This window comes from Peromyscus californicus, unplaced genomic scaffold, assembly GCF_007827085.1.
Source record: "Peromyscus californicus insignis strain IS unplaced genomic scaffold, ASM782708v3 Scaffold_8__1_contigs__length_139910024, whole genome shotgun sequence".
Classification (NCBI taxonomy): domain Eukaryota; kingdom Metazoa; phylum Chordata; class Mammalia; order Rodentia; family Cricetidae; genus Peromyscus; species Peromyscus californicus.
The window spans coordinates 127,689,641-127,704,615 of record NW_026294606.1 but is presented as its reverse complement, the minus strand read 5'-3'; the positions used below and the strand labels follow the sequence as shown (position 1 = coordinate 127,704,615).

General features: G+C 53.1%; 1 protein-coding gene across 12 annotated transcripts in view; it reads left to right on the top strand.

Annotated features, from left to right (window-relative positions):
• Nucleotides 1–14,975, top strand: part of Cacna1a (calcium voltage-gated channel subunit alpha1 A) — a 230,576-nt gene that overhangs the window by 122,778 nt on the left and 92,823 nt on the right. For all 12 annotated transcript variants that reach the window (XM_052726797.1, XM_052726793.1, XM_052726790.1 and 9 more), the window contains exons 11-17: nucleotides 3,701–3,910; nucleotides 6,096–6,208; nucleotides 7,572–7,684; nucleotides 7,788–7,919; nucleotides 8,191–8,263; nucleotides 13,008–13,125; nucleotides 13,237–13,304. In XM_052726797.1, the coding sequence (XP_052582757.1) occupies nucleotides 3,701–3,910; nucleotides 6,096–6,208; nucleotides 7,572–7,684; nucleotides 7,788–7,919; nucleotides 8,191–8,263; nucleotides 13,008–13,125; nucleotides 13,237–13,304 (827 nt within the window). The remainder of the gene's footprint in view (nucleotides 1–3,700; nucleotides 3,911–6,095; nucleotides 6,209–7,571; nucleotides 7,685–7,787; nucleotides 7,920–8,190; nucleotides 8,264–13,007; nucleotides 13,126–13,236; nucleotides 13,305–14,975) is intronic.

Genomic DNA, 14,975 nt, shown 5'->3' with positions numbered 1-14,975 from the left:
ATGAAAAGGCGATCTAACCCCATGCTGACAAGGATGAGGGGGAATGACACTCTTGGATGCTCATGGTGAGGCCGTAAATCTGTAATGTTCTGCTTTACTTATGATACCTCACTTAGCATTACTTAACTATAGATCAGCTCCTTGACCTACTGTTCATGCGACTTTTATTTATTTGCTTGCTTTTGCGGAGCTGAGGGCACAGCCCAATGAGTGCCTTGGGAGCTCAGCCTCCCACTCAGCTCCATCTCTGGCCCCTTCACCGACTGTCAGTTCTTCAGAAGTGACTTGCTGTCTTGTGCAGGAGGCGTGATCCCAGTGACTCTGGCAGGATGGCTTCTGTTTGAATAAATAAGAGCAAGGGCTGGAGCGGGGCTCATAGGGGGCGCTTGCTCAGAATGCACAAGGCACCACAAAACCAAACCAATGTAAAAGCCGCTGAGACTGGGAGATAGCTCAGGGGTAAAGCCTTGCCTAGAAAGTGTGAGGACCCGAGTTTGAATCTCAGAACCCATGGGAAGCCAGAGTTAGTGGCATGTGTCTGTAATTCTATAGTGAGGTAGGAGCAGATGCACTCCTGGAAACTCAAAGGCCAGCCAGCTGGCAGTGAGCAACAAAAGACCCTGTTTCAGTGGGCATGGTGGCACACACCTCTAATACCAGCACTGGGGAAGCAGAGGCCAACGGGTTTCTGTGAGTTCAAGACCACACTGGTGTACTTAGTGAGTTCCAGGCCAGCCAGGGCTACATAGTGAGACCCTGTCTCAAATAAACGACAAACAAAAGTCCTTCTCAAACAAGGTGGAAGGTGAGGATGGACACTCAAAGTTGTTCTCCATATATGTACCATGTATACATGTATGCTTCATACATTCACACACAAAAAAAATTTTTTTTTTAAAGAAAAGCCAACGTCTTTCCACTTTCTAAATGGACTCCGAACACAATCTGTGGTCTGATATTCTGTGGCAGGTTCCATCCAGGCAGTGAATCTGCCCAACCACAAAGGAGGCTTTGAAGCCCATGCTAACCCCTGGCTTCCTAGATTACCCAGAAGGCATGGCTGGTATCCCCCAACGCTAAGGAGGAAACTGCAGCTGTGGTTCTTCACTGGCCCCACTGTGCTGCCAACCAGCCGATGAGCATCCCACAGCAGGCGGGCTTGCTCAGGAGAAACTGGCTGTGGGGTGAGGAAGGGACCGGAGCGGGGCCCTAGGGTACGAAACGTCTGCTACAAAGCAGGTGCCTTCGAGAGCTCCGTTGTAAGATGTGGACAGACTGGAGTAGTGTATTATATACTTTTAAATGATAGGAGGGCTGGGAAGACGCTCAGTGGCTGACGTCCTGGCTAGGCTAGAAAGCCCAAGGACCTGAGTTTGATCCTCCAAGATCCATGCACAAAGAGTTGGGTGTGCTGGTACACGCTAATAATCGCTGCCTACAGAAGGTGGAGACAGGATCCCTGACTCTCTGGCTAGCCAGTGTAACCTAGTAGGCAAGTTCCAAAACTTATCTCAAAAAAAAAAAAAAAGTGAATGGTACCATAAGACCTCTGGCCTCCACATGCACACAGACATAAGAATTCACTAACATGTAGGTATGCAAACATGTATGGGCGCCCACATGAACACATGCACACACAGTCGTGCACGTGCGCGCGCGCACACACACACACACACACACACACACACACACACACACAGACCTGAGAGATTTGTACATGCTCTTGCGAAAGAAAGTATGTGAGTGTATTGACTTTCTGTCACTGTGTGCCCACAGTAGCTGAGGTAATCAAGTTGTAAGGAGCAGAGGTTGATTTGGGCACATATTTGCCGGGTTTCAGTCCATGTCACTCACTGCTGTTCCTTTGCAAGGTGAAGCACTCACTGCTCTCATCCTAGCAACAGGGAGCAGAGAGAGAAAGGTGGACCCAACTCAGGGCAAGAACTCAAGGCAGGAACTGGTGCATAAGCCGTGGCGGAATGCTGCTTACTGGCTTGAGCCTCTGGCTTGCTCAGCCTGCTTTCTTACCCACCCTAAGACCACCTGCTCAGTGGTGGCACCACCCACAGTGGGCCGGGCCCCTCCCTCCCACACCAATCTCTTAAGAATATGTTCCCACGTACTTGCCTGCAGGCCGATCTTACGGAAGTGTTGTCTCAATTAAGAGTCCCTCTACCCAGATAGGTCAAGGTTTCTGTCGAGGCCCCATCTCATGAAGTGCCCACCACCTCCCATACGCTAGAGTCCGGAAGCATTTAAGATGCAGACAGTAACAGTGATACACACAGTAACTGGCTCAAGCTACCACGCCTCAGCGTGGACATGCTTCAGAACCACCTGCAGAGGCTGCAGACGGCACAGCCGAGCACGCTCGCTGCCCTTGTGAGACTGGGTCCATTCCCAGCATGCGCACAGGGCAGCTCACAACAGCCTGTAACTCGGGGGTTTCTGACATCCTCTGCTGGCCTGCGTGGATGGGCGCACACACACAAACTATAGTAAATAACAATAAAAAAAAAAATCCAGTTGTGCAACCCACCATAATTATCTTCAGTTTGTGTCTACTTGTACAAAATGTAATTATTTTTATAAAAATAATTAATTTTAAAAGGTGGGAGCTGTGACTCAGTGTTCACTTACTGTGTGTGCCTGCTGTGCACAAGGCCCTGAGTTCCATTCTTGGCTCTGTCAAAAAGGTAAAGAAAACAGAGCATGAGAGGAAAGGGAAGCCCCTGCAGGGAGAGGTCTCCAGTCAGTTATTACATTTGGGGCCTGGAGAGATGCTCATGGTTTAATGCACCTGAGTTCAGTTCCCACGCCCACACAGGTAGCTCATGGCCACCTCTTCTGGCCTCATGAGCATCTGTATACACATGGAACACACACACACACACACACACACACACACACACACACACACACACACACTCCACGTGAAAATAAATACTTAAAAGCAATTATTACATTCCCTTTAGATTTTTTTTTAAGTTTGGTGTATGTGGTGTGTGTATCATGTGTGCAGGTGTGTGCACCCTGCCTGCATAGAAGCCAGAGGGGGATACCGGGTCCTGTCCTATCACTGACCTGTTCATGTCTGTGTGGAGGCCGGGGGTCAGCCTGAGGCGGCATCCTCAGGAACCCTGCCCCCTCCTTTGAGATCAGCGATTAGGCCAGACTGGCTGGCCCACGAGTCTCCTGGCACCAGCACTGGACTGCAAGTGCTCTGCTCTGTCCGGCTTTGTGGGCTCTGGGCTTGAACTCAGTAGGTCTTTGTGGTTTTGGAGCAAGCGCTTACTGACTGAGCCGTCCCTTCGTCCCAAATCTCTGTTTAATGTGTAGTCTCCTTGAGTGGCAACTTTCACATGGTGGGAATTCTGCCTCTGTCTGGTCCCCAGCTCTGTGCCTGATAAGAGCAGGGCCCATGAACAGTTAGTTCCCCAGTGACCCTCAACTGAGTGCTCCTAATCGGAGCATCTAAAATCCACCAAGCTCCAAACAGCCACACCATGCTGCAAGTGGGAAGTCCGTGTTGATCACCTCCTGTCACCCTCATCCTGGAGGCCTTTGGAGCATTAGCTCCCACAGGGGACTTGCAGCGTAGAACCCTGCTCCATCGTGTCCTCTCACGTGACCTCCTGTCGCTAGGCTTCCTCACCGAGGGCATCCTGAGTCTCACTTTCTTCATACTTTTCCCTGGCAGGGTCTCCCTTCGCCAGAGCCAGCATTAAAAGTGCCAAGCTGGAGAACTCAACTTTTTTTCACAAAAAGGAGAGAAGGATGCGTTTCTACATCCGCCGCATGGTCAAAACTCAGGCCTTCTACTGGACCGTGCTCAGTCTGGTAGCCCTCAACACGCTGTGCGTCGCCATTGTCCACTACAACCAGCCCGAGTGGCTCTCCGACTTCCTCTGTGAGTGCTGCTCTCATCCATTCGCTCCCTGCTGGCCTCTGCTCCTCCTCTGGCCCTTCCCCAACCCGCCCTGCCTGGGGCCCTTTCTGCAGCTGAAAAGGGCCACACAGCTGCTACCACAGTGGAGCTGCATTAGACTGGTGTTAGGAGACCTGAGGCATCTGAGCAAAGACAAAAGGGTCCTGCCAGTGACCACCGCTGCCCCTCTGCCGTCCTGCAGACAGTGACCACCGCTGCCCCTCTGCCGTCCTGCAGACAGTGACCGCTCTGCCCCTCTGCCGTCCTGTAGCCAGTGACCACCGCTGCCCCTCTGCTCTCCCTCTTCTTCAAAGTGTTAGAGTCAGAATTTGCTCACAGAAGGCAGGGGCTCTACCACTGAGCCACACCCACAGCCCCACACTGGGGGACTCTAGGCCCCTGCCTCCCACCCCATCTTTGTTCAATCTCCTTCTCTCTTCCTATTCCTCTTGCCTCCCATCTGTCTGGGATGGGACCTTTATAACAAATGGGAACATGTCTTAGTTCCTCAGGGGATACCAGGACCCTCAAGGTTACGTCCTCTGGACTCTACCCATTTCAAGATTTGCCTAAACTGAGCATGGGCACTGGAAAGCGGGAACCCCCAGGACTGGAAAGACTCTAAGGATAATCAACAGAGAGAGTGTGAGGCTGACAAGGGGATGGATGGCCTGGCTCTCCCCTGGAGGCCCCTTGAGAACTACTAAATCTTTTGTGCCTACTGGCTGCCTCCTCCTGGAGCTTTCAGCTTTCTGACCTGTTTGCTGCCCTTGTTCAAAAGTAGCCTAGGATAGCTATAAGGGATGGCCATGCCTTTGACCTAGAAAGGCCTAAATTCTAGTCCAGGGGAGTGTTTGCTTGAACCTTTGTGGTCCCCAGGCTTGCGTCTGACCCCACAGGACACCCCAAGGGGACTGTCCTTTCTCTGTGCCTGCCCTGCTTCCAAGCTGCATACTTGCATCTGGTCCCTCCGGAGCCCTGTAAATGAGGGCTCTTCTCGTTACGACCTCTTCTTGCAGACTATTTTTACTCGACTAGTTTCCTCCGCTAATCATCTTGCAGTCTGTCCTGGTTAAGGAGACAGGGGATTAGAACTTCCTGCCTGGAGGCTTTAGTGTCTGTAGACATTTTTTAGTTAGCCCCATTTTCCAGTTAATGAAAAAGGAGACAGGAAGGTGAAGGGACTTCACCCAGGTCATACAGCTTGCAAGGGATGAAGCCAGGATTATGGATGCAGGCAGCTGTGTTCCTAAGTCTAAACTGTGTTTGGTGATGGAGTCCTACCCGCTAGGCAGATCCGGACTATCGTCCATTGATCAGAGGTCTGCAATCCTAAGGCATTCTGTAACAAAGAGTGAAGCAATGTGACTGTAAGGGGTAGCTCAGTTTCAGAGAAATCCAGACCAGAGCAAGTGAGCACCTTGGAATCGATGAAATGTGCGTCTGGTCTCAGGATCTCTCTGTACCTGGTAGAGGGTGGGTTCTCCTGGACCCTCCAATGCTCTCGTGGTGTGTGTTACTAGCTCCCATGTTCCCATGGTAACTAGGGAGCAAGCATCTCAGAGATGTCTGTCCTCACCGAGCTGCCCCTGCTGGGCCTCAGAGGACCAGATGTCATAGGCAGATCTGCTTCCCTAGCTGCTCTGTCCCAGACACTCAGGGGTCTCTCCCCAAAACAGGAAGCTTCAGAGAATCCTACAAATCAAGGGAAGTTGTGACAAGGAATGGCAAAGAGGGGTTTGGAGTAATCCATTCAAAGCAGGGCCTGGCTAGGGTTCAGTCAACCCACACTGTAGCAAAACAGCTGAGGCTGGTGATTTAATATCAACAGACAATTCCTTTCTTGAATTCCTGGAGCATTCTGCACATGTATGGCTATACCCGAATCCCAGTTAGTCACTTACTAAATGTAATAAGCCACACAGGGATGTATCAGTCAACACAAAACTAGGCCTGTAGCAATATCCTTCACTCAGCTCTCCTCATCAAACCAGGGTGAAACTGAGAAACTGAGGCCCATGGGAAAGAATCCTCATATAGCTATCATTGGCCATGATACACAGAGAATCATCTCTACTTCCCTGCCTGCCAGGGAGCCACAGGAGAAAACGCAGAGGCAGGAGGTCTTCCCCGTGGCCTAATCCACACCTCTTCCTTTTCCTTCCAGACTATGCAGAATTCATTTTCTTAGGACTCTTTATGTCCGAAATGTTTATAAAAATGTACGGGCTTGGGACGCGGCCTTACTTCCACTCTTCCTTCAACTGCTTTGACTGTGGGGTGAGTACTGAGTGTTCTCGGCTCTTCCTGACGGCAATGGCTGCTACCTGGGGACTTCACATTAGAGCGGAGGGAGCCGGATGTGGGTCACGCTTTCAGTCCTAGACCTGAGTCTGAGACAGAATTGTGAGTCAGGGGTAGCCTGGGCTGCCTAGTGAGACTCTGAAACAAAGTAAAGGTGGAAGCAGAAGGAGGCTGACGTCACCTCTGGACGTGAGGTGAGTGGAGAAGGAGAGGGGCCCCACCGAGGACACCCAGCTGCTGTCACCCGGCAGGGACAGTTCAGGCTGACTTGGGAGAGTGCAAGTGGAGAACCAGCAGCTGTGCCGTGAGCTAATTTCTGTCTTAAAAACTCAAGGCAGCTGGGTGGTGGCACACACCTTCAATCCCAGCACTCGGGAGGCAGAGGCAGGCAGATCTCTGTGAGTTTGAGGCCATCCTGGTCTCCAGAGCGAGACCCAGGACAGTCACCAAAACTACAGAGAGAAACCCTGTCTCAAAAAAATAAAAAATAAAATACAATAAAGGTTACAAATCACCTAATTCCATTTCTATGAAGAGGCCAAGGAGGCAGATCCAAAGACAGGAAGCAAGTCAGAGATCGTCAGCCCTGGGACTCAGGAGGGGAAGGTGGGTGGGGCATCTCTGAGGCTGCAGGCTGACCTGGAGTTGTACAGACAGTAGGCGCTTGTGGATGCCTCTGAGCTGTGCACCCAGAGGGCTAATTTTGTAGTGTGTGAGTTTCGTGTGTGTGTGTGTGTGTGTGTGTGTGTGTGTGTGTGTGTGTGTGTGTGTGTGTGTGTTTGAAACAGTGTTTCTCTCTGTAGCCCAGGCTGGCCTCCAACTCCCAGTGATCCTCCTGCCTCAGCCTCCCAAGTGCTGGGATAGCAAGCATCTAGGTATATGTGAGCTTTTACTAAATAAAAACATAGAGGTGAAAGATGAGTTTTGGGTCCACCGTCTGGTAGTCACTTTGACAAAATACCTGACAGATGCCCAGGTGTGGTGGCACACACCTTTAATCCTAGCACTCGGAGGCAGAGGTAGATGGATCTGAGCTGGAGGCCAGCCTGGTCTATGGAGTGAGCTTCGAGACAGCCAGGGCTACCCAGAGAAACCCTGTCTCAAAAACAAAACCTGACAGAAACAACCTAAGGGAGGGGGGGTTTGACCCCCAGGGACAGACGTCCTCCAGCCAGGCCCCACCTCTTAACAGCTTCACAGCCTTCCAGTAAGCCTAACCCTGAGTCTGTGGAGACCGGATAGATAGATGTTCCCTGCGGGGTGGACCTGGTTCAGGCCCTGGGAATGGGTGGGAGTCCTGAGGCCAGCCGTAACCTTGAGACTGAGGTCTCTATTGTAGGTCATCATTGGGAGCATCTTTGAAGTCATCTGGGCCGTCATAAAACCTGGCACATCTTTTGGAATCAGCGTGTTACGAGCTCTCAGGTTATTGCGTATTTTCAAAGTCACAAAGTAAGTTTTGAGGTTTCTTGGCGCTCTGATGAGGGGATGAGGAGGGTACCCTGCCCAGCGTGCGTATCCCTGGTCTGACCCCCACCTTGGCTTCTGTCGGCAGGTACTGGGCATCTCTCAGAAACCTGGTTGTCTCTCTTCTCAACTCCATGAAGTCCATCATAAGTCTGTTGTTCCTCCTCTTCCTGTTCATTGTTGTCTTTGCCCTCTTGGGGATGCAGCTCTTTGGTGGCCAGTAAGTACTGCCTGACATCTTAGACATCTCGCCGGGACTCCTACTCAGCTTCCATGGCATGCCCACCACAACCCGGCCCCTTCAAGCTGACCTCCATCCTTTGACTTGCCCTCAAGGACACGGATAGTTATCTAGGGCAGTGGGCTTCTGGGTACCAAATACAGTATCGTCCTGGGGAACAGAGATGCTCTAGATGTTACCATGGGAACCAGAAGCTGACCCGAGCCTTCGGAGCAGGAGGGCTAACATCCAATGTCCTTGCTGTCCACAGGTTTAATTTTGATGAGGGGACCCCTCCCACCAACTTCGATACTTTCCCAGCAGCAATAATGACTGTGTTTCAGGTATGAACTTCCTCAGCCCTGGGGCAGGCCCCCGACACAGGACGGGGGCTGCCCAGGAGCATCCCTGAATTCCTTTATTTCTTCCCTTTTCCCACTGTTTTAATGTGCTTGTTTTTATTGTTGCTGGAGATGTAGCTCAGTATTAGAGCATTGATTTAATACATATGAAGCCCTGCATTCCAGTCCAAGTACACGCACGCACGCACGCACGCACGCAGGAGAGAGGATAGCTTGTCACTTGTACATCCCAAGAGAGCATAGGATGCCCTACAGGACCACATAGGAAAGCATCAGGGCCAGTTAGGGTACCAAAGAGCCTTGTTTGTGGTTTTCATGAGGAGCACATAAAGTGGGGCATCTGCCCCTGCTGTCGTGACTGGAGGAGGACCCTGACAGAGCTGTCAGGGTAAGCTGTTCTATATCAGAGCAATGGCCAAGTTCTTCCCTATCTCTAGGAATTGGCTTCCCCAGGGCGAAACCCTCGCTCCAGGGTCTGCAGGGCCCTAGCTACTTCAGTATCAGAACACAGCCAGTAAAGCTAGCTGGGCATAATGCACGCTGGTCTGTGTCAGCCCAGCACTTGAGGCTGGGGGCAAGAGGATTGTAGGAGTTGGTCATCTTCAGTGCATCATGAGCTTGGGGTCAGCCTGGGCTACATAAAACACTGTTGAAAAAAGAGAGGAAGGAGGGGAGGGGGAGAAGGATGGAAAGGAAAGAGAACTCAGGGCAGCGGCACACACCTGTAATTACGGTACTTCAGAGGCTGAGACTGGAAGAGCTCCAGTTCAAAGCCAGGCTGCGAGACCCCGCCCAAAACAAAAAGGGAAAGGCCTGATTAATACATCTGCCTATCTTGGAAGCAAGGGTCTCCACATTTTCCAGGATTAAGGAGGCTTCCGTTCCTCTTGGAGCACCTACATTGAGTGAGGCTTGCAGACTGGCTGATCAGAGATCTCTAGAATTATTCAAATTCATTTTTTTCTTTGGGAGAGAAAGGAGTATATAGAAAATGTGGCCTCCATCCTTCCTTTTCTTAAAGAGGCTGCAAGGTAGACTTGAGAGAGGACAGCTATGAAGCAGTGTCCTGAGCCAGAGAATGGATGATTGACAGGGCCAGGCTCCAAGGGGGATACAGTTCCCCAGGGACACAGAGCATTGTCTTCAGACACTGCTGATGGTCATACCTAGTTGGGGTGGGCAAATGACATTGGCATCTGGTAGCCAGAGGCCAGGGATGTTTAGCAGGGGGCAGGGCACAGGTTGCTCCTCCCAGAAGATGACCTACCCCCTGACCAACAGTGCCAGGAACATTCCTGGCCACAGTAGAGGAACATTCTAGAATTTTTCCTATTTCCTTCATCCTCAGGAGACTATGCATAGAAGGAAGGAAACTGGAGTATGTTTTTCTTTTTAAAAGACACAGGGCTGGGTCTGGTGATGTATTTGGGAAGCAGAAGCAGGTGGATCTCTGTCAGTTTGAGGCCAGCCTGGTCTATATAGTGAGATCCTGATTAGGGAAAAAAGCTCCATGGACCAATGAGATGCCTCAGTGGGCAAAGGTGTTTGTTGCCAAGCCTGACAAGTTGGTTTGATCTCTGGGACTCACAGTGGAAGGAGAGAACTGACATGTTGTCTTCTGACCTCCACACCAGCACGTGTGTCAGTGTGCACACACGTGTACACACACTCTAAATAAATACACAAATGTCATTTAAGTTTGAAGACAGCCTAGGTCATATAGAGACCTCTCAAGGAAGAAGGGAGGGGAGACTCTCAAGGAAGAAGGGAGGGAGGGAGGGAGGGAGGGAGGGAGGGAGGGAGGGAGGGAAGAGAGAAAAGAAAGAAGAAAATGAGTGGTTAATAGCATGTACTGCTCTGAGGGCCTGAGTTCAGTTCCCAGCACCCACGTCGGTGGTTCATAACCACCTGTAAGTTCAGCTCCAAGGGATCTGACACCCTCTTCTGGCCTCTGAAGACATCTACACTCATATTCAAACCCACATGCAGACACACACACACACACACACACACACACACAGACACACACACACACACACACACACAATCAAAAATAAAATGTCTTTTAAAAACAGAGAGGGGCCAGATGGTAGTGGCGCACGCCTTTAATCCCAGCACTCGAGAGGCAGAGGCAGGCGGATCTCTGTGAGTTTGAGACCAGCCTGGGCTACAGAATGAGTTTCAGGGAAAGGCGCAAAGCTACACAGAGAAACCCTGTCTCGAAAAACAAACAAACAAAAATAATTAATTAATTAATTAAATAAATAAAAATTAAAGCAAAAACAGAGAGAGAAAACTTTTTAAAGGCTATGCGATGATTATCTATCTGGGCGGGGACTGTGCCACAGCGGAGTGCTGACGCCGTGTTCATGGCCCTGGGGTCAGCACCACAAACACAGCAGTACATAAGATGCGGCAGCACCACTCCCCCCCACCCTCTGCTCTGCGTGGGAGCTCCTCCACTCCCCCCCCCATCCTCTGCTCTGCGTGGGAGCTCCTCCACTCCCCCCCCCATCCTCTGCTCTTTGTGAGAGCTCCTCCACTCCCCCCCCCCCCCCCGCCTCTGCTCTGTGTGGGAGCTCCTCCACTCCCCCCCCCCCCCCCGCCTCTGCTCTGTGTGGGAGCTCCTCCACTCCCCCCCACCCTCTGCTCTGCGTGGGAGCTCCTCCACTCCCCCCCCCCGCCCTCTGCTCTGCGTGGGAGCTCCTCCACTCTCCCCCCATCCTCTGCTCTTTGTGGGAGCTCCTCCACTCCCCCCCCCCGCCTCTGCTCTGTGTGGGAGCTCCTCCACTCCCCCCCATCCTCTGCTCTTTGTGGGAGCTCCTCCACTTCCCCCCCCCCCCCGCCTCTGCTCTGTGTGGGAGCTCCTCCACTCCCCCCCCCCGCCTCTGCTCTGTGTGGGAGCTCCTCCACTCCCCCCCTCCATCCTCTGCTCTGTGTGGGAGCTACTCCACTCCCCCCCCCCATCCTCTGCTCTGTGTGGGAGCTCCTCCACTCCCCCCCCATCCTCTGCTCTTTGTGGGAGCTACTCCACTTCCCCCCCCCGCCTCTGCTCTGTGTGGGAGCTCCTCCACTCCCCCCCACCCTCTGCTCTGCGTGGGAGCTCCTCCACTCCCCCTCCATCCTCTGCTCTGTGTGGGAGCTCCTCCACTCCCCCCGCCCCGCCCTCTGCTCTGCGTGGGAGCTCCTCCACTCCCCCCCCCCCCCGCCCTCTGCTCTGCGTGGGAGCTCCTCCACTCCCCCCCCCCCCCGCCTCTGCTCTGCGTGGGAGCTCCTCCACTCCCCCCACCCCCCGGCCTCTGCTCTGTGTGGGAGCTCCTCCACTCCCCCCCCCCCCGGCCTCTGCTCTGTGTGGGAGCTCCTCCACTCCCCCCCCCCCGGCCTCTGCTCTGTGTGGGAGCTCCTCCACTCCCCCCCCCCCCCCCCGGCCTCTGCTCTGTGTGGGAGCTCCTCCACTTCCCTCCCTGGCCTCTAATCGGCTGGTCCATCCTCTAGGTCAACTTTTTCAGCCCCTCTGAGTGAGATTGTGGTGTGTCTGTCTTCCTGTGCTGAACTTTCATGAACTCACATCACACAATCTTTTAAAGCATTTGAGCCCTGCTCAAATATCTTTCTGGAACCAGGCATGATGGCACACGACTGTCATCCCAGCACTGGAGTGTGGAAGCAGGATGGTCAGGTGTTCAAAGCCATCCTTAGTTATTTGAGGAATGTAAGGGCAGCTAGCTACAAAGCCCTGCCTTCAGACAGACAGACAGACAGACAGACACACACACACACACACACACACACACACACACACACACACACACACACGAAAGCCTGGTATCCCCTCTGCCTCCTCCATGCTCATCAGTGGGACTGATACCTTCCGCTCCAGCTGCTCACTCCAGTGTGTGACCTGACTTTGTACACTGTCACAGGAGCAGTCCTGGGTGAGTAAACACCTTAGCTCCCTGGCCTCACAAGGCTGAACCCCAGCTGTCTACAGTGGAATCTTGCTCCATAAATTACCCCTTTTTTGTGACAGGGTCTCATGTAGCCCAGGCTAGCCTCATGCTAACTATATAGCTAAGGCTGCCTTTGAACTCCTCATCTTCATACATGCTAGACAAGTGCCCTGTCACTGAACTACAACATCCCCAGCCCTTCCTCCCTCCCTCCCCCCTCCCCCTCCCTCCCTCCCCCCCCCTCCCTCCCCTCCCTCCCCTCTCTCTCTCTCTCTCTCTCTCTCTCTCTCTCTCTCTCTCTCTCTCTCTCTCCTTATACTAGCAGGAACCCCACATCATATAGGCTCCACCCTCATGACCCCATGTCACCCTGGTTACTTCTCACAGGTCCAGTAACCAGGCCAAATGACGAGCTAGGTAAGGATTCTGCCACTGAGCTACATCCCCAGGACCCCTGCCATTTACAATTGTTTGTTTGAGACAGCTTGCTAAATTGCCAAATACCAACTCCCTGGGAGCTGAGCTGGTGCCCTGACCCCTTCAGCCCAGAGCAAACATTGTGTTACATCAGAGAAGACAGGATTACAGCAAGCCAAGAGACACCCAAGTCCCCTATTCCCCACAGCCAAGCTGAGAAGCCCGTTACAGGCACCGAGACGGGAGTTGACGTGGGGTCAGTGAAGACCTAGGCTGGGGTTGGGCTGCGGGATCATGGCTGCAGCTGTGGCTCCGGTGAGCTGAGAGGGGTTGGCTGTGTGTTTGTCCCTGTCTTTCAGATCCTGACGGGCGAGGATTGGAATGAGGTCATGTATGATGGGATCAAGTCTCAGGGGGGCGTGCAGGGCGGCATGGTGTTCTCCATCTACTTCATCGTCCTCACCCTCTTCGGGAACTGTATCCTCTATGGAGACCGGGGACAGACTGGGTGTGGGTGGAGGAGGAGGGACCCAGATGCCCAGGCTCCGGGTCGTGCTTCATCCCTGCTTTCCCTGACTCGACACACAGACACCCTGCTGAATGTGTTCTTGGCTATCGCAGTGGACAATCTGGCCAATGCCCAGGAGCTCACCAAGGTGGAGGGCACAGTAACCACCTGCTCATGGCAGATCATGACAGCAGGGGTGGGAGGGGTGTGGGGGCGGGTTCAGGGCTCTTGGTGGGGATGGGAGCACTGGGCGCCTCTTCTGGAGCCATGCCATCCCTGAACAAGGCAGTTTACAGCCCAGAAGGGGAAGGGGATTTCAAGGTGGCCGCTGAGGACAGATAGCCAGATGCAGCCAAGGGCTTGAGGAATACGGAGTTCCAGGGTAATGGGCACCACTACCAACCAAAGGTGGGGGCAAGGAGTGACTTGATAGAGCTGTGGGTAGAGCCAGACCTCTGGAAACCCAGAACCACGGCAAGGCTCAGATGCAGTGACCAGGAATATACTTCTCACTCCGCCCTCCCTCTGGCTTCCATATGGAGCCTACCAGGGGGCAGTTGATAGGAGGCCAAGAGACAGGATGCACACAGGTCAGGTGCTTGGGAGGACAGAGAATGGGTCTGAGGGCATATTTACCACCTGTGACCACGTGCTGAGGACCTGGCCAGGTGAAATGCCCTTGGGCTGGCCTTCCAAGGGACAGCAGTAAAGAACTGTGGTGCTTTGGGTGCCAGGCACTACTCTAGTCTTCCTTTGAGGGCCAGAAAGGCAAAGTCCCTTGTCCACGATGGTATGACAGCTACAGCCACTACATAAAGCATCATGCAGTCAGCATGGTGGTACATGTCTGTGAACACAGAGCTGATGCAGGAGGATTGCAAGTTTTAAGACCAGGCTATACTACATAGCAAGAGCCTGTCTTCCTTCCAAAAAAAAAACAAGTATATCTATTCTTACTCCACAGGTGGGGAAACTGAGGTCAGGGAGGGTAGATGCGTGTCCCATACACCAGGAACTGAGAGTAAAGACAGAGCCCTGCAAAGGGGAGAGAGGCGATGGGGCAGGAAGAATTTGGGAGTGGGAAGAAAAGCCGCCTGGGTGAGATCAGGCCCAGGTTTCACTCATACTCGATGACAGTGAGTTATCTAGGGATATCACTTGCCCCTCAAGGCAGCCTCGGTGTCATCAGGTCCCCATCAGTCAGGCAGGCACAGGAGAAGGGAAGTAATCCTGCTTTCGACAGTACAGCTCACGCCCCCTGGTGGGCAAAGCCCATGAAGAGCGCTGGCTGCCAGGTTATGCACTGTACAGAGGGAAACTGGACAAGGTGATGAGGCTGTGTGCCCAGGGATGGGTGCCATCTACCTGGGAGAAGAAACCGCAGAGGCGGCACTTTGTGCGATCTCAACATGGGTGTCAGAGACAGAGGCATCTTTGCGGTCACAGATGGCACTACAAAATTAAAAAGATATACAATGCTTGCAGGCAGGGTCTTCCTGCCAGCCCTGGAGCTCCCCTAGCTTCAGCTCCATGGCCTCATCCCCAGTGCCTTAGAACTCGAGACACTGGGGCTGCAGGGGTAGGGGCTGCCAACCCTCCATCTGTTGGCCCTGGTAGGAGGGAGGGAGGATTTCCCGGGCCCACCTCCGGCAGGGAAAAGCGGAAGTCTCCCACCCCAGGCACAAAGCCAAGAGTTCAGCCACCATGAAGCTGGCTGGCATGTGTCGCCATAGGCCGATCCAGCCGTGAGCGCATCCAAGAGGCTGGCATGGGAAGACAGGCCAGCTACTCCAAAGGGAAGGTGGCCATTCCCCTGCAG